The sequence below is a fragment of the Ixodes scapularis genome, unplaced genomic scaffold, assembly GCF_016920785.2.
Source record: "Ixodes scapularis isolate PalLabHiFi unplaced genomic scaffold, ASM1692078v2 PGA_scaffold5__190_contigs__length_132052651, whole genome shotgun sequence".
In the NCBI taxonomy this organism is placed as follows: Eukaryota; Metazoa; Arthropoda; class Arachnida; order Ixodida; family Ixodidae; genus Ixodes; species Ixodes scapularis.
Window position 1 is genome coordinate 118,611,800 of NW_024609880.1, and position 18,790 is coordinate 118,630,589.

An 18,790-nucleotide genomic window follows, 5' to 3' on the forward strand; every position below is an offset into this window, starting at 1 on the left:
TACAAAAATGCATAATCTTGCAGAACTCCGGCGCCAGTGTGTGCAAGTTTAGCCGAAGTAACATTCACTCGTAGCTAAAAAAAGGACCGGTGGTCGTTATCAGGATCGTACACAATACGCGCCAACTTTCTCTGCCCCCCACCTCTTTTCACTTTAGCTGAGCCATGGCAAGGAGGTGTCCTCCTCTGCAGCGTTCGCTGTGCTCAAGTTAAAATAGTTGGGAGGAGTTTCCCCTGCAGACAATTCCAAACTGCAGGGGCGACCTATAGTTACTAACGCGCAGTTGAGGTGTAAAGCCTGACGAAACATGAAAGATCTTTAAAATGACGGGTTAAGGGTTGCCCAAACAGGATATTTCAGAACTAGTGAAGCAACAACACCAGTGGAAGTTGGACCGTCTTCTGTTTGTACATGCACCAGGCAAACATCACGGCTATCGTCCTCGCCTCATCCGCTTTCCTGTGACGTCGGCGCCTGTCCATCTGTTTCTACCTCGCCCTCGTAAACTTCCCTTTCCTGTTTTCGGGATAAGGCTTAACAGCAGCGGAGGCCTTGCGCGATTGACTGACAGTCAACAGAGCGTGTGAGTGACTGCCCGAACCCACATGACGAGCATGCACTATGCCTCGATCAAGGAGAGAAGCGGAAAGTAGCAAAAAAAAAAAAACTTTCCTCTCGGCAAAAAAAAAACAACAACAACAACAAACAAACAGGGAAACAGGCGGATGCAGATTGCCGCATTTCTTATGGCGGAGAAGTGTCGTTTCGCGCGTCCTGGACGTGCCCTGTTTGGGCAGCCTTATATGCGCGAAAACAAACCCAAAGGTCGCTGGCAAGAACTAACTGAATTTAAGACATGATTAAGAAATTAATCAATATAAACCCTTAAGTCAAGTAAATATTCCCGTCGCGGTGGTTCACTGTCTAGTTTATAAAAAATAAATAAATAAATAGGCGCACGATTCTTTTGCTATTAAAAGATAAAAAGTTTTTTTTTTTTACTGTTTAGACGTAATATCTGTAAAACCCAGCATTAAGAGATAGCAGATATGTTCACCTGCAGCAGCTCACAATCAACATGTGATTGAATACGTTATAATCTATTAATATCATCAGCGAACTGAAGCAGCTTTGAATGTTTTACACAAAGGGAGTGATTAATGGTAGAAATGTTAACAAGTAAGGGTCCGAGATTAGGACCCCGAGGAGCGCCAGATGATATATATCATGTCGATAACCCGTAAAGATATGACTGAAACTACAAACCTACCGGCCAACGTGACTTTCCGATAGCTTGTGCACTAAAACGTCATGGGGCACCTGGTCAAATGCATTACTTAACTCAAAATAAATGGCGTCGACCTGCCCATGGTTGGCAACAAACGAAAATACTTTTAGTTTTGAAAGTTTTAGGCTCAAGAAAACCGTGTTGCAATTCATTTAATATTTATTTTAAATAACTAGAAATGTGCGCTTAACAGTTTTGAGAGTGCGGTCAGTATACATGATGTTTGATTTTAACTCGAACAGTCATATGTAAAGCAAAAAAAAAAACGTGAAAAGTGCACTAATGCTGTCTGTGGGGATGAGTTCTAAAACTAAGGGGCTCATATTATAATGGGCTAAACGTCACGGCAAGTCATACAATCAACTAAGACTTGTTAGGTAGCTTTTTAGCTGGTGATAATGAAAGTATGTTTCAAATTAGAAACCTGCAGAGCGTCATCGAAAACTACTAAACTATAAAATTTTAGATGGACGTATTACACAATTGAAGTGCGGGGGTTCGCTAAAGTCACCACCTGTGCAACGGGTGTAAGGCTGGCGGTGCGAAACGTGGGTGATTGTCATCTGCGGATCCCAGCAACAAACTGTAGTACACATTGTTTCAACTTGGCTTGTCGCAGACAGAAAACTACGGAACCAATCAGAGTGACGGCTGTGAAGATTGACAGCCCTTAAAGGCCGACGTACAGCCTTAGTTCCCTGCAGGGAAATTGATCCTCTTAGCGTCATACTTTCACAAATTGCAAGGGGTGCCATGTTGGGGCATGTTGCAAAGGTGGACTGGATACGGGAAAGAAGGCAGCGATAAAAAGTGGAAAACGCGAAGTGCATGTCGGCCTTTAACAAAAACACGGGGGCGAGAGCGTAACCCAAGCAGATGGCGAAGAGGGGAAGGAGGAACTGCCTTCTTAAGCCGAACCCTCTTGTGTCCCATATGTTACTGTTGTCGCCCTAGGAAATTAGCCCGTCACTCCAAATTTGTACAGAAGCGGCTTTTCCCTCTCTCTTGCTCATGGCTTCGACAGCACTGGGCGCAACTAGGACTAGCAACTGGTAAAGTCACGTGTCCAGCTTTTACGCGCTGATTGGTTCACCCGGACCGTAGCCTTCGCCATTTGCCAAGATATGGTGAGACGGTGTATAGATGCAGATTTTTCCATCGCCGGGAGGCTACGATAGCCGTTGGTGTTTCTTCGTAGAATAGATCTCCATGTTGTCGCCTACGCGGGATTTTCAGTTTTAGGTGTTTATTGGCAGAGGCAAGGCATAAAACATCTATTAAGTTTTTCTGCACTAGTGCCTGCCTTTCATTATCAGTCAAATGTAGACCATTCGAAAAGGCCTTTTTTTCTTGCAAGTCTCCAACTTAGCATCAAATTATGTTCGATTACGTTGCACTAAAATTCTTAATGTATTAAATATCACACACGATACTAGCAGCGTAAGGCATTTCATTGGAGTCCTGTGAAGTTACCTTTTTCGTCCAGAATTTAACAAATGTTCATTGTGCACGACATTGGGCACTGTCTGGAACACTTCTTTTTAGTCGGAACAAAACTTTGGTGCCAAGAGTTTTCACGGACGTACCAATTGATAAGCCTTCGAGGAACCGACGATTACCAGCGAGTTTAGAGCACGATCTCAGTAAACTGAACACGTAAACTGTACTGCGCAAATATAAATAAAAGCAACGTAAACTAAATCTGTTGAAATACGCCTTTTGTACAGCTTGTTTTATTCTAGATTCCTGCGTTAGGCAACTTTGATTTATCTGTTTCTTCTTCCGCTATAATGCAAACTGTACTGCTTTCCTCACCACTTAAATTAGCGGAAATCAAGACAGTGTGACATTAACCTTGCTGAAGTTTTAAAGCCCTTACCTCCCTGGGCTGCGGGACTCCTGAGAATGTAACATTGCGGCTCGCTGTATACCACATACATGTCCATATACTGAGGATTTTCCGGAAAAGGGAAGTGTTGCTTTAGGATATTTCCGGTTGAATCAGAATCTCGTGCGATGGGCTGAGGCCTCGCAGCAACACCTGCGTGGGGAAATCATTTTGGCAATGAAACTTGTAAATATCACAAACACAGAAATGCTCCACGTTTGTTGAGCATAAACCTTAACTTACCTCTATCAGGATAGGGAGTACTTCTGGAATAGCAGCTGGAGTTGTCATACTGAGCGTACGTGTAGCTTCCTGGGGGAACTGGAGTATCACTTGGGAGTCTTTCTGGTTTTGGGGTACAAAAACATTCTATCGGATTTTCAAAATAGTTTAGACGATTACGCAGCTAAAATCTTCCCAGTTTGCACACTAATAAATGACCTTTCAGTGAAGCAAAGCCGCAGAGTACCTAATTACAACTATGTATGTTACTGTAATTAGTAACATTTTTCGAAACTAAACAAGCTAGAATAAAATCTTTGTAACTATACCTGTAAATTGGTTACAACTTGTAACTTGGCATAGTGATATTTAATTTCCGAATTTTCACTTTTGAGCATCATCGCCGAACACTTTAAATCTGCAGAAGTACCTGTTGGTGAAATGGCTTGACTTATTACTAGGTTCATTTTACATGACCCTCGAATTTTGTTAATTTTAGTGAATAATATAAAGCCTGGCTTGACTGAAAATGACAGTAAATTATTATTGCGGAGCCTCCTGGTCAACACGTTTCGAATTGAAGCAAATGGGTACCACTTTAAGAAATCTGACTCATGAGACGATTGTCTGAAACAGGCTAACATATAACCGCAGTGTAGTAAATACAGCAAGTACGATGATGTTGAACGAAACCCGCTAAAGCTTCTTCGCTGCAGCTTTTCTCCAGTGCAGAACAAAATGACTTAGCGTATTTATATTAAATATAGAGAATCTGAACAAGTTTTAACGCAAGGGTTCCAGCGAGCTGCTTGAGAGCTGCCATGTTTAGCCCTACAGAGTTGGGAAACAGAAATACAGGACAACACGAAACTCCAAACACAGCTGAAGCTTATTTTACGAAACCCAACTTTAAATTCACAACCAATAGAAAGAAAACCTAACAGACAAAAGAAGATATGAAGGACATGCAGTGATGACGTCACATGTAACTAACCAAGAATACACTATCCAAAGAGGGTACACATCAACCTCCAAGCGAGATTCGTCAACAAAGAGATGATAGATTGCACCGTGCGACGGACAGAAACTGGGGACATAGTCAAAGTAAATAACCCAATGATCACAAAGCAAGAAAAGGAATGAGGTCAACCAACCACTAATGGAACCAGAATGAAACGGCAATTAAGAGGCGCTTTCATGCAGTTGTCTAGAGAAACGAACATGTCGCATAAACAACAAGCGTGCCCATCAATCATCAGCGACTATTTCACTGAACGTTTTAAACAGTCCCTTCAGTATTTTTCACAACAACGACACAATTGCTTCCGAAGAAAGATGATTCGCTTATTCTGAACCATTGGATTTGTTTTTCATCGTTCGTTTGTGTTGAATTAAGTTGTGATTAAGACACTTAGCCTTCTGACCCACGTTGTAAGAACCACACTTCACAGGAATATTGGACATTACACGCAGATCGTAACCCACCGTAGGGTCCTTGATTTTTGTTAGAACCTGCTTTCTGCGACCAAAAAGGTGCAAGCCGGTCGAGCCGAAAATCTGGTTTAAAAACAGCTGTCCACAAAACTTCCCGGCTAGTGCCTTAGGTTATGGGAGACATGAAAATAAGACAAAGAACCCTACGTTTCTCTACTCGGACGTATTTCGGTAAGTCAGAATTTGTCTGCAAACGATGGATGACCGAAGACACAAACTCGGTGCTGCAGCCAGCCAAGAACAATATTGTCACGAATGAGGAGGAGACGAAACAAAGAATATTTGAGGAAACTGAAATGTTTAATGCTGCAAATTTGTGCCCAAAACATAAATGAAACAGAAGATAACACCATCTTTCAGACCACCTGAGACTGGCTGGAAGAAACGCGACGACGTCTCAAAAAATGGTAAACTTACACCAGCTCGCCAGCGCCCTAAATGTTTTTTTTTTTTTTTCAGAAGATAACAACCGAGCGCCGCGGTCGTCGAAGTCGGCGTAACAGCAGGATCGAACGCATGGGGCGAGACTGCCTCCGGTTCGCCACGCGGAGCCCCTTTTGTACGCGTGTGGGCTTCTGAAACAATCGGCGTGGAAGGTTCGACGCCTTAAACATACTAACCTCGAATCATCAACATAGCTCCCAAATTGACCAGAACACCACATTACAGTGTCAACACAAATGTGTCCCCTCGGCCAGGCATCAAACTCTGGCTTTTTGCGTGGAAGGCAAGCGCGATAACCGCTAGGCCGCGAGTGTTTTAGAGCGCAGCTCTTAGGGGCCCGTTCCCGGCTTGAGCGGCGTCGGCGTCGCCGTCGCCGTCGGCGTCGGCGTAACCAAGGTCATCCCAAGGTCACGTGGCCCCCAAGGTCATCCCAAGGTCACGTGACCCCCAAGGTCACGTGACACCCAAAGTCACGTGACCCCCCTGAAGTCACGTGACCCCCCGAGGCCACGTGACCCCCCCTGGAAGTCACGTGACACCCCCAGGTCACGTGACCACCCCCAGGGTCACGTGACCCCCGCCGAGGTCACGTGACCTCCCCGATGACGTCATCGATGTCACCGGCATCCGCATCGTCATCGTCATCATCACTGATGATGACGTCATCAGTGATGATGACGATGACGATGCGGATGCCGTTGACGTCACTGATGACGTCATCAGTGATGATGACGATGACGATGCGGATGCCGGTGAGGTCATCAGTGACGTCACTGATGACGTCATCAGTGATGATGACGATGACGATGCAAATGCCGGTGACGTCATCAGTGACGATGACGTCATCGGGGAGGTCACGTGACCTCGGCGGGGGTCACGTGGCCTGGGGGTGTCACGTGACTTCGGGGGGGGGCATCCGCATCGCCATCGTCATCATCACAGATGACGTAATCAGTGACGTCACTGATGACGTCACCGACATCCGCATCGTCATGTCATCATCACTGATGACGTCATCAGTGACGTCACTGATGACGTCACCGACATCCCCATCGTCATGTCATCATCACTGATGACGTCATCAGTGACGTCACTGATGACGTCGAGATCCTGGCGGTTGATCATAGAAATGCTGGCAAAAAACACGAGCGAACGCGAGCGCCGCTGTCGTCGCGGCGTCCCAAATTCTGTGTACCGAAGCTTCCATGGACTGCCACAATGGCGGAGGATCTGCAGTAGAACAGGCGACAGCCACATCTGCCACCGCTGCTGGGACATTTCCAGGTTCGCGGCCGGCGACAGCACGACACTTGTATGGAGTTATCAGGCGGAAATCGAGGGAGCACTTTTTTGATGCGGTAAACACACCGTTCTGAGACGTGTTCCAGACGCCGTTGTTCCACTGGATCTCCAAGCGAAACGGTGAGTGCCGCTCTGCTGAGGCTTACCGGAGGCTCCATTTCACCTCCGTGCTAGCTTCGAAAACAAGTGCGCTTCGGGTGTAAATAACTGCGCTGTAATTCGGTTAACAATAGTGAGTTTTTGGGTAGTTGGCTGTTGACCGACATTATAAAAGAGTAGCAGGAAAAAGGTGAGACACAGAAGAAGCGAAACACAAGACGAAGTTGCGTTTGGGAGGTCAGGATCTCAGGTTCGGAACCAGGGGTCGGGGTTGTGGCTCGCTGATCGCATAGCCCCGAAGAAACGGACCTGGAGTGGGATTTCTGAAGTATAACTTTTATGTGCAGACTCAATATACAGATAGCATGATCGACTGTTTAATCGGCCTCCGCGGGCTTCCTGAGGCCATGCGATATAGCCCTCCGAGGGCGGGAAGGCCCGCTGAGCGAGAGGAGCTTTCCCCGGAGTTCGAGTGTTCACGCGGTGTTCGAATTGCGCGGGCGGCTGATGCAATTGCCCTGTGTTCTTTCAGCGAGGGACAGATGACGCATGCCGTAGCCGCTCTTGCCATGCTCCGGTGTCTGATCCAAGGTGTCGACGCTTTTGCCGTTCAAACTAAAACACAACACCGATAGACCCCCCCCACACACACACAGACATACACACACAGACATACACACGTACACCGGCGTTTCTTCTCTCAAGTGCTGGTGTTCCCAGATCATCTCGAGGCTTCCGGAAGACTTTCTTTTAGTGTTTAGAGCCCTCAGCGAGGGCCCTAAAAGGCAATTCTATTTTCTATAGAATTGCCTTTTCTCAATATCTAGCGTAACTTGCCCTATGGGCATTCGACTTCACATTAAAACACACCATTTGTGGAAGGCAATTATAATTTTTCTTTAAAACATTTCCAAATGAAGTCACTTTTTTTAACTTAGGAAATGCAGGATACTGTAGAATTGGTCTATAAGGCTGACGCTTTGGACTGAATCATTCCTAATAGGGGGTTTAAATCGCCCTAGAAATTGGAACCAATTTGGACGAAGAGTTAAAAAGTTGACCCTCCCGAGCCGTATCCCTCCTCTCCTCCGGGTGTTACATACCTTTCAAGCTTGCCCGTATAACGTTTTCAAGCGGGTAGTCAGTTTGACTTAGAGCTCTCAGTTGTACTGTGGTATTCTCGCTGAAATATAAAGAAAACATAATTACCAGCAGATTAAATTTTAAAACGTATATATCGCCGGCGCCTCGTTTTAGCGCACGAATTTCGGTCGTAGCAGGACGAGGACACCTTCGTTATCAGCCTGTTTTAACGTCCCTCTCTCTTCCTCTGCCAGTGTTTCTTTGCAATGCGAGCTAGAGGATAAGCCGTGTACCTTTCCCCTCTTACGTCATCACTAGTGGCCCCACGCAGTGCCACTTGCCTCGAGTCAGCATCACCGCCAGCGCCTCTTGCTGTATCTCACAGCCAGCGTAACCCTAGCGCGCGGCGACGGTCTAAGGTGGATCCATCTGGCGCCCTGCGGCGACTCGCGTCGAGCGTCAACGTATTCGCCACCTAGGGCGGCTCGGCGATCCACAATGACGTAGTGCGCCGGTGTTGTCTTCTTGTTCTACGCGGTGTGGCTCTTTCGGCACGTCGAGCAAGCGCATACATATACTCAGCGCATCGCCGCTTCTCTTCGGCTATCACCTCCTTGTGCAGCCCGCTCCTTCCTCTTCAAAGGCGTTGTGAAGACTGCGGCGCACTCAGTGGGTGCCTCCTGCCGCATTCCGCGCATGTGTGCGTTAAGCAGTCATGGGCACGTTACCAGTAAAAAGTAACAGTGTTACAGTTTCAGTTACCCAGGGGAAGAAAGTAACTCTGCTACAGTTACAGTTACCGGTTTCAAAAAGTAACGTGTTACAGTTACAGTTACTGCAAAAACAGTTACGCCGTTACTTTCTCGTTACAGTACAGAAATTGGTCACAAACAATATTATTTTATTTGTTACACTGACTATAGTGAGAAGAAAGGTAAACTGAGAAATTGAAAAAAAAAAAAAAAAAAACGTAAACCCGAAGGTTGTTCCTTTTTTGCTACATTTGCCGTTTCGGCATTTTGATGTGCATAATTTATTTGCAATTATTGTTTTGGTTTATTTTTCAGTCCGAAACGAATGAGGACAGAGATGGTCACATAATTACCATATGGGATATACACTGAAGCAAGCGTAAACATAGCAGGTCAAACAGCTTCCAAAGAATAAAGGGGAAAATGAGACAATTAGCTTTTGGCGCTTTACGAGTGTACGACGACCACCGCGGCGTCTATGTCCGAAACGTCAACTGTGGAAGTCGTGTCCGCTCGAGGTTAAACAAGCGCCGGCTTTCTGCACAATATGGGGACGGCTTCCTTGAAAACTAATAACGATGAGGAAACTGCGAATGGCTGGGTGTAAAAACGACAGCACGGACATATCCGACAAAGGGGAAGGGAGAGAGAGAGAGAGAGGGGGGGGGTGCAGACACAGCCCAGACGGAATACTCGGTCTCGGAGACATCGCACGACCACCGACACCCGCAGATGGTCCCCACGAGAGAAGAGTGAGCCAGAGTCGGTGAAACAGATATTGTTTGCAGCCCCTACCACCGCGGGCGCCGCTTCCTTTATCTCCCGGTTTCGTGCTGACTCGTCCGTCGTACATTCTAGGTCGTGAGCTAAACCAGGCAATTTTTTGTTTATTTATTGCGTGGCCACGCTTCTTCTTCTTTTTCTTTTGTTAGCCAGGAGTTTGGAGAAAAATACTGTCAAGGGGGCGACCACATTGGCGTCGCGGAGGCCTGCGGCGCGCCTGTCGGCGCTGCCGTTTGCCGACCCAAACCAGTTTTCTGCTTCAACGGCGCGACGTACGGCGCCGTAGAGTCAACAGCTCCGTGCCCGGTTCAGAGCTGGGCGCCGCTCGCCGCAGAATAGAAGAGCCAATGGGAGGTGGCGTAGATAGTGACGTCGCGATGCCATGGCAAAGCTCAAGCCGGTCCTCGGCGCGTCTTTCACTTTCCGAAGGACGTGTTTCGTGTCGTCTGCTCTCCCTATTTCCCCCCGGGGTCCATATCACATGAGCGAATGACATTTTAGCGAACAGCGACATTTGTGCGAATGGACGTTTTAGCGAATAACGGGGGCGCCCGTTAACCCATCCGCCGCGCTGCGCTTTCGCCGCTTCGCGGCGACAGTCTGCGGCTGCTCATTACAAAAATGTGAACTCATTTGGCCCACCCGAAAACGCCGCTTCGCGGCCTCCGACTATTCGCTAAAGTTTCATTCGATAAAACGTGGGCGTTCGCTAAAACGTCATTCGATCAAGTGAGTGCCTCCCTTCCCCCCGATGCCTTTCCCAACGGAGCGGTTCCTTAAAACTGTGCGACTGCTTTCCTCTTTAAATGACAAGACGCAGCCAGGCTACCTAGATAAGGACGCTAATAACAACCGCAGGGAAATTTTAGGAGAGGAATTCGGAATTACAAATGAGTTTCTCCGTAGCACTTGTTGCATGTCGTCTGTGTTGTGACGGATGTCGGGTTGATTTGGTGACACTTTCGAAAGTAGCCGTCACCTCTGGCGCTCCGCCGGATCACCAAAGCCCCGGCGGCGCGCCAGACCTGTCCTGTCCTTCGGTGTTTCGGTAGAACCAACTCGGCCGGACCCAAAACCTGCGCCTCCTGCCCTTAGAGCGCGGCGACGTAGCAAGATCAACGAGCAGGCTAGGATAATCACATTCACGCTGATCACCAGGTCATTATGGACTCCTACCGTGTAGGCAGCGAGTGCGGAACGGAAGAATGTAACGAAGAGCAGACGACGAAAGGGCGGGAAATCCGAAGGGAGGTGCGATCGCGGGATCCAGTGCTGACACGTGACGCCTGCAAAACGGAGGCCAATGTGGACTCCTCGCGTTGGGACGCCGGGCGGCGGTGCCGCCCGGCGGCGCCGCCCGGTGGCGCCCTTCACGCTAGTGTGATCAGGCCTTAAGATGGCAATTTCTCCATGTCCGCGGCAGTGGGTTCTGATTTATATAGTAAAAAAAAAGGTAACTGTAACGCCCTAAACAGTTACAGTTACCCGATAAAAAAAGTAACAGTGTTAGAGTTACAAGTTACCAGTATTAAAGAGTGACGCGTTAAAGGTGAAGGTTACCAGAAAAAGGAACTAGTTACACGTAGCGCGTTACTAGGAACTAGTTACTGCCCAAGACTGGCGTTAAGGAGAGGAGGACAACGCGTGTACCTCGCTCTCCTGCTCATGTTCACGGCTTTGCATTTGTTTGCCGCGATTTAGTGGTGGGTGAATTAGAAACACAAAGCCGTTTACAACTCCCTGGGACCAGTCTTGGGCAGTAGCTAGTTACTAGTAACGCGTTACCGGTAACTAGCTACTTTTTTCGGTAACTTATACCTTTAACGCGTTACTCTTTAATGCTGGTAACTTGTAACTGTAGCACTGTTACTTTCTTATTGGGTAACTGTAGCTGTTTAGGCCGTTACAGTTACTTTTTTTTACTATATAAATTAGAACCCACTGTCGCGGACATACAGAAATTGCCATCTCGAAGTAATTTTCTCCAAACTCCTCGCTCAGAAAAAAAAAAAAAAGAAGAAACGTGGCTACGGACTAAACAAACGAAAAATTGCCTGGTTTAGCCCACGACCTAGAATGTACGACGGACGAGTCAGCACGAAACCGGGAGATAAAGGAAGCGGCGCCCGCGGTGGTAGGGGCGGCAAACAATGTCTGTTTCGCTGGCTTTGGCTCACTCTTCTCTCGTGGGGACCATCTGCGGGTGTCGGTGGTCGTGCGATGTCTCCGAGTATTCCCTCTGGGCTGTGTCTGGGATATTTCCTTGCTGTTGTTTTTACACCCAGCCGTTCGCCGTTTCCTCATTCCTATTAGTTTTCAAGGAAACCGTCCCTATAATGTGCAGGAAGCCGGCGCTTGTTTAACTTATTCATTCTCTTCGAAAGTCGGAGCCGTTCGAGTGAACACGACTTCCAAAGTTGGCGTTTCCGTAGACTCGTAGAGCACCAGAACCTAATTGTCTCCTTTCCCCTTTTATATATTCTAAACTGTTTGACCTGTTATGTTTAGGCCTGCTTCCGAGTGTATTCCTCCCATAAGGGGACTATGTGACCATCTCTGTCCTCATTCGTTTCGGAGTGAAAACTAAACGAAAACGATTATTGACGCGGGCCGATGACAATTTTAAAAAACGGTTGATTCTAAGTTATAACAATTATTGCAAATAAATTATGCACATCAAAATGCTGAAACGGCGAATGACGCAAAAAAGAAACACCCTTCGGGTTCAATTTTTCTGATTTCTCAGTTTGCTTTTCTTCTCATTATAGTGTAACAAATAAAATAATATTGTTTTGGTTTGTGATTCTTCGTGTCCAATTTTCGTACTGTAACGAGAAAGTAATGGCGTTACTGTTTTTTCAGTAACTGTAACTGTAACACGTTACTTTTTGAATCCGGTAACTGTAACTGTAACAGAGTTTCTTTTTTCCCCTAGGTAACTGTAACTGTAACACTGTTACTTTTTACTGGTAACGTGCCCATGACTGCCTGTGACACCGAATTGGAGCGCAGCTCTTGAGGAGGAGGATGGAAGGGTACTGAGGAGAGGGTATACCCTTCCTCCCTCCTCCTCACCTCGTCATCCTGCCTGCTACTCCGCCACGGGGGACATGTGTCCTCACGTGGCCCCCCTGAGGTCACGTGGCCCCCGCTGGGGTTAGGTGACCCCACTTGAGGCCACGTGGCCCCCGAGAGGTTATGTGACCCCCTGAGATCACGTGACCCAACCTTAGGTCACGTGGCCCCCGTTAGGTAACGCGATATCACGTGACCTCACTGTTACGCCGACGCCTCTTAAGCCGGAAACGGGCGTTTAAGAGCTGCGTTCTAAAATACCTCACTGTAAACGTTTCCAAGTACGGCCTCTGGGCGCCGCCCTCTTGCTGCTGCTGTGGGCAGATCGACTGATGGTCAATCACTGCTGAAGCGTTTCCACGGTTTCCAGACTGGATCCCAAACAAAATGGATGGAATGATGCTAACGGCTTTTCCCTTCATATCGGGCGGTAGCTTGCGCTACCTAGCCGAGAAGTTAAGAACAAAAACATGATTTCTTTCCTTCGGCAATTTGCTTTCCCTCTGCAATTTCGTAACTCTCATTAGGCGATGTCGGATATCAACCAGGTGTTTTCCATCCACCATGGCCATAATAGCGTTCGAAGCATGGCCGCTTTCAAACGTCTATATCACGCTCTAATTGTTCGGCCGAGTGAATGGAATATTTCTGACTGCATGACAGTAATATCATGCTTTTAATTGGGTCGTAATGTTTTATTCTTTTTGCCTTTTGTACCTTACTAATTGCGATTCTTTTCAACGGTCTGACACCGACACACTGCACAAAACAATCTTTGTGTCCGGTAAAACAATTTGCCCGCGAGACCAGCCGCTTTAGCGATCATAAAGAAAAAGCCTTAAACATTCCAAAAGCTTTTGCCGTTTCAAATACGATTCGTCGCCTTTCAGCGCGCACCCCTTACAAAAAATTTATATCTGGCCAGATCAGAAGATTTCAGATATGGCCATATAAAAAATTGGCCACATATAACCTGATATGGTATATCTGCAGATATAGCCCCATAATGCCAGATATAGCCTGATACCCCTGGCGAGATATGAAAATCCCACATCTGACTAAGTAAGGAAATTCCAGATCTGGCCAGGCATATCTTAAGACACAAGCCTGAAATCAGCACTTTAAATCATTTTATTGTCTACAATTCTCCCAAGTGCCCCGGCCCGCACTCGAGGAATTATGGAAACGGTGAGCACCTTAGTGATCGCTAGCTTCGACCAATTTTATGGTTACACAGTTTTTAGTGTAATTCATAGTCACCCTGAACAAAGTGTCCCATAGGCTCAAGCACTTGTCACATCACTTTTAAAATTTCCCGTCAATGGCAGCGCTTATAATACTGTGCATTCTGTCGAACCTTCAACGAGGCTGAGCCGCCAAAATATCTTACAATATTATCATTCTCGTGATTGTTGTTTTAGCAGGAATTACTTAAACGATGAGAAATCCCAACAACCAAAACCAGGATTTAGTTCGGATTCAGCGTAACTGTTAATGACATTTTTAGCGTTTCTAACTTAATACCAGCGTCTTTGAAGCTGTACGAGAATGCTAATAATGTAAGAGATATGTCTGCAGCTCATCCAGCTTGAAGGTTGGACGGATTGCACAGTACTGACATTGGCGGAACATTTTAAAAGTTGTATGAGAGGTACTTGGGTTCTGTACGACACTTGTTCAGGGTGACTCCGAATTACACTCAAAACTGTGTAACCATAGAATTGGTCTTAATTTCCGATCACTAGTCAGCTGAAGGAACACCGTCCCCATGATTCCTCGAGTACGGGCCGAGGAGCTTGGGGGATTTAGCAAATTGTCTATTCGGGCGTAATGTTAACACTTCTAAATAATTATGCTACATTGAACTCCTCCTGAAAATTAGCACAAATAATCCCAAACTTAAGCTTGCCAATGCTGAAGTTTGGGATTATTTGTGCTAATATTTATTTGTGCCAATATTTAGCTGGCTTCATTCACAGTTTGCTAAAGAGACTTCTTTTTTTACTTTTTTTAACTTTTTAACATAAAGAAAACCGGCCGCCAGATAAAGGTGTAAATACGCAGAATAAGGCTGAATATATGCCAGAGAAGTCTGTATATATGACAGATAAGTCTGCACATATGCCAGATAAGTCTGCATATATGCCAGATAAGTCATTACATAACCATATAATGTTTGGTATGCCCACATATGGCCCGGATATAAGATTTCCATACGGGACCGCTTCCCCAACTATACTCTACGAGGGTGTTGCCGCCTGTTGGCGCCTTCAGCGAGGGTCTTTTTATGGACATTGCGGACGACGGAGCAAAGGCAGTGACGGTCGACGCCTGTGAGCGCTAGGGCGGGCTTTCGAAAGGATCGCATCGCTGCAGTCATCGGCAGCCGTGTGACACCCGTTTGAAGAGCTTCACAGTGCGCTCCACACCGTCCCTCTATCAGTCGCCGGCCTGCCTTCACCGCACTGGAGCTTCCGAAAGCTCAAGCTATTGCGCGGGAGCGCTGGGGACCACCATGCGGACGCCCTCCAGATGCAGTCACCGGGGCCACAGAGCAGGCTTATGAGCAGTGTTTTAAGCGTTACCGAAAAAAGAAGTAACGAAATACGTTACTTGCAATAAAAGGAAAGCGTTGCCGACCTACGTTACGTCAAAATAAAAATAGCACGTAACCGTTACCGTTATTTATAAGACGTGATGAACGTTAGTTTAGCGTTTCTTTTTTAAAAGTTATGAATTAACACGACTTACTCTTTGTACGTTACAGGTATGCATATGCATATGCGTACGCAAGAAACATGAGGTCAATACACATATTCAATATAATGACCATGTGTTTTTTTACGGTTGCACACAAATACTCAAAAAAAGAAACGCCAAAAAACCCAAAAAACAAGCAAATTTAAACGCTTTGGTGCTTAGAAACACGAAAATTGTAGAGCATAATTTTGCTTAAGTCTTGGGAAGATATTTAACGAGTAAGGTTAGTGTTACCCATTACTCGGAATAAGTAACGTAGGTGCGTTGCGCGTTACTGTTTTGAATAACTAAAGAGTACGTTACGAAATTACCGATAAAAGTAACGCATTACCGGTAACACCGTTACAAATAACGAGTTACCGCCAACACTGCTAATGAGCAACTTTCGAACTGCTGTCAAGTGCGCTCTTCAAGGCCTTCATCAACGTCAGAGTATCCCACTCTTATGTTTACCCAACACTTGTTGCAGTCCTCGACTCTTCGAACGCAAAAGCACTGCCGCCACGTTTTATAAAAATAAAATATGAAAACGAGGGTGAATTTGCGTTTGGTCAATTGCAGATATTTTAGCTGCCATCGCTGATAAAAAAGATTTTGGGTGCGTTGTATGCGAGCAGCTAAAAACTTAACATAGCTTGGCGAATTTTCTGCTGCGAGGAACAAGGTCAATACCCTCGTACGCTTCGCTAAACGGCTCTATTTAAAAAAAAAGTTGTCAGAAAGTCGTCTTATTATTTCATAAACTTTATCATTTGCCAAAGGTCTGACAGGCCACCACAGTTAGCACTCAATTGACGACGTCATATACAAGAAGTTAGCTGACAATAGTAAGAAAACTAGAAAAGCATAACGTTTTTTAGTTTTTTTCTTTACTACCTCTCCAGACGAATTGCGCTGTGGCGATATTCAGGAAGGAACCTTGAAAGGTTCACATTGCCCTTCTGCTATCTTTATGATCGGGATGAAGGTTTCCAGTCCACTCTGTTTAGTATGAAGTGAACTATATCACATGAAGCCGATGAAATTACCGTTGGTTTTCTCGAAAGCTTACTTGCGTCTTTGAACCATGTTTTTTTATGCTTAACGGCTTTATAAGGGCACGTGAGTATACGAAAGGGTTGAAAGTGACATATTTTAAGGGCGGTAGACTGGCATTGATGGAGAATTACCGCCCCATATCATTATTGCCTGTCTTGGGGCACCTTTTAGAAAAGCAACCTATTTTCAGTAATGGCTAGATTTTTGTACAACCACCCCATGATATCCGAATCGCAATATAGTTTCGTACCTGCGAAGGGTACGCTGCTGTTCTTAGTTGACGTCGAAGATTATTGTGTTTGGGCGTGTCAAAAGCCTTTCATACCGTCAATCACTCTATTGAGCTGCGTAAATTATAAGTTTGAGTTTTGGGGACCCTTTGATTCACTATTGTCAGATATGTTATCTGGACTATCACCGCGTGTGCAAGTGCGTCGGGAAGTGAATAACCTTTGTTTTCTGTAAGCGGGGGTTCCACAGTGTTCTGCGCTATTGCCCCTTTTATTTATATTCTTTTCAGCACTAGTTCGGGCGCACCCGACGCTACGAGCTATTGGGACCAAAAGGAGTCTTTTTTGTTTGTGATTGGTTCAGCAATGAGAGAACACGTACATAAACACGACGAACATCTTGATGCTATCTTTCTAACGCTGTCTGGACGGTCCCCTCAGCACGTAACGTCGGCTGTGTATGCACATAAGGTAAGACGAAGTATAACATTTATGTCGACGATCTCGTTTCTCTCATTTCTGGATGCCTGTGTTATCCAAACGCTGACGACACTTTGTTGGTTTTTTGGCATATAAATATTGACAGCGCCCTTAATAATTTGGAAACTAATGTCAATAAGGTTAAGCATAGGCCTAGGCATGTAATCTTTTGAAGGTGAATTCGGCATACAGTGTACTCAGGTACGGGGTGACTGTGTTTATTCACGGTGCAGGGCTGCGGCATGCAGAGGTGACCAATATTCGCCAATGCATTTTAAAAAGTGTGCCATGTGATGGACCTTTTCCGAGAAGCGTTCTGTGCACGCGCAAGCGCCCGATGCCAAGCGGCGGAAGTCGGCACGAAAAATCGAGGAAATTCGGAAGGAGGCTGTGGATCAGCGAGTAGAACACGTAATTGCAGCACATATATAATTGTGTTACACAAAAAAGAAATTGGACGGAAAGAAAAACACGACGTTTCCGTGGACGCCACGGATGCCCCTCTTGAAAGTCACGTTGGGCACGCGCCGCAGCTCAGAGAGCAAAGAAACTGGTAGCGCAGCTCCCATTATCGATTGGTAGAGCAGGTAGGTCACTTCCTCAATTTTTAGTTCGTGCAGCCACCGCCTGGTGGCGTCGGTATGTGGAAAAGGTCCATTCAGCTTTCTCTAACAGCACGAATATTCTTAGCGATATCGAAATGTCACATTGTTATTCCTTATACTGGAAAGCAGTCGTACTCCAGTTTTTTGAACGTAGGACTCTCGTTTCGTATGGACCGTCTCGCACTTTAAGACTAGGCCGTCCGTTTTAAGCGTCCTCGCTGTTTCGCGAGGTATGGGATAGAAACTCGAGCTTATTATGTTGCGGATATTTTCGATCAGCTCCCAGCGTCTGCCTTCCTTTTAGATTCCAGGACAAAACTAAAAATTGGCTCTGCTGCTCTATGATGGACAGAGTGTTCGTTTGATTTCTGGTTTTGAATCAGCCTTGAATTCAATGTTTTTGTTGATGATGAATATGTCTTTGAATCAGCCTTGGACTCCGTGTTTCTATTGATATTTATTTAACGTGTGGCATTTGATTTGTTTTATTTTATTGCCGGCCTGTTTTTTGGTGACTTCCCGGGTGGGATCCCACAAGCCAATTTTGCCGGAGCCGTCAGCCCTTGCAATGCATATTATTATATTTATATTTTATAATATAATTATAACTTTATGTTTGTAATAATACTAATTATAGAAATTAGAATAATATTTATAAACAGCAAATACTCTTTGAGATATGGTGTCACCTCCGGGGCCCCTTACAGGTCGGTGCTGGGGCCTCTATTGTTTTCTATTTTTGTCAATGACGTGTCTAAGATTATCTCTAATTGTTTAGTTTTGCAATATGCATATGATATTAAAATATTTCGTGAAATTCGCAGTACCAGTGATTGCTGGATGCTTCAGGAGGATGCCTGTTCATTCTATAATTGATTGTATGACTAATAACCTAATCTTAAATAAGGCTAAAACTAAAGTAATGTTCTACACGAGAAGAACGCACAGCACATGTTTTCCCTACAGTATTCACTCAGAGGTTCTAAGTCGTGTAAGCGAAGTGGGAGACGTTGGTGTGATATTTGTTTCTTCTCTCCGCTCTGACGCACACATAGATCACATGAAAATGTCCGACTTGCCTACTCTAGGTGTTGCCGGTAGGATGTCTATAGAGTATTTTCGAACCCGAAAACTTTCATTGTTCTCCACTCCGCGTTGGCTTGATCCCATCTGGAATACACCTCGGTGGTCTGGAACAGCATCTCTCCCAGCCCTAATTGCTTCAGGCTAGAGCGAGTGCAAAATAA

General features: G+C 45.8%; 1 protein-coding gene across 1 annotated transcript in view; it reads right to left on the minus strand.

Annotated features, from left to right (window-relative positions):
* LOC115330405 overlaps positions 1-18,790 on the minus strand; it is a gene marked incomplete at its 3' end in the record, with an annotated part of 40,863 nt that overhangs the window by 1,198 nt on the left and 20,875 nt on the right. Inside the window, exons 3-5 of the mRNA XM_040214776.1 lie at positions 7,841-7,920; positions 3,420-3,521; positions 3,168-3,329 (exon numbers count right to left, since the gene is read on the minus strand). Coding sequence (XP_040070710.1) covers positions 3,168-3,329; positions 3,420-3,521; positions 7,841-7,920 — 344 coding nt within the window. The remainder of the gene's footprint in view (positions 1-3,167; positions 3,330-3,419; positions 3,522-7,840; positions 7,921-18,790) is intronic.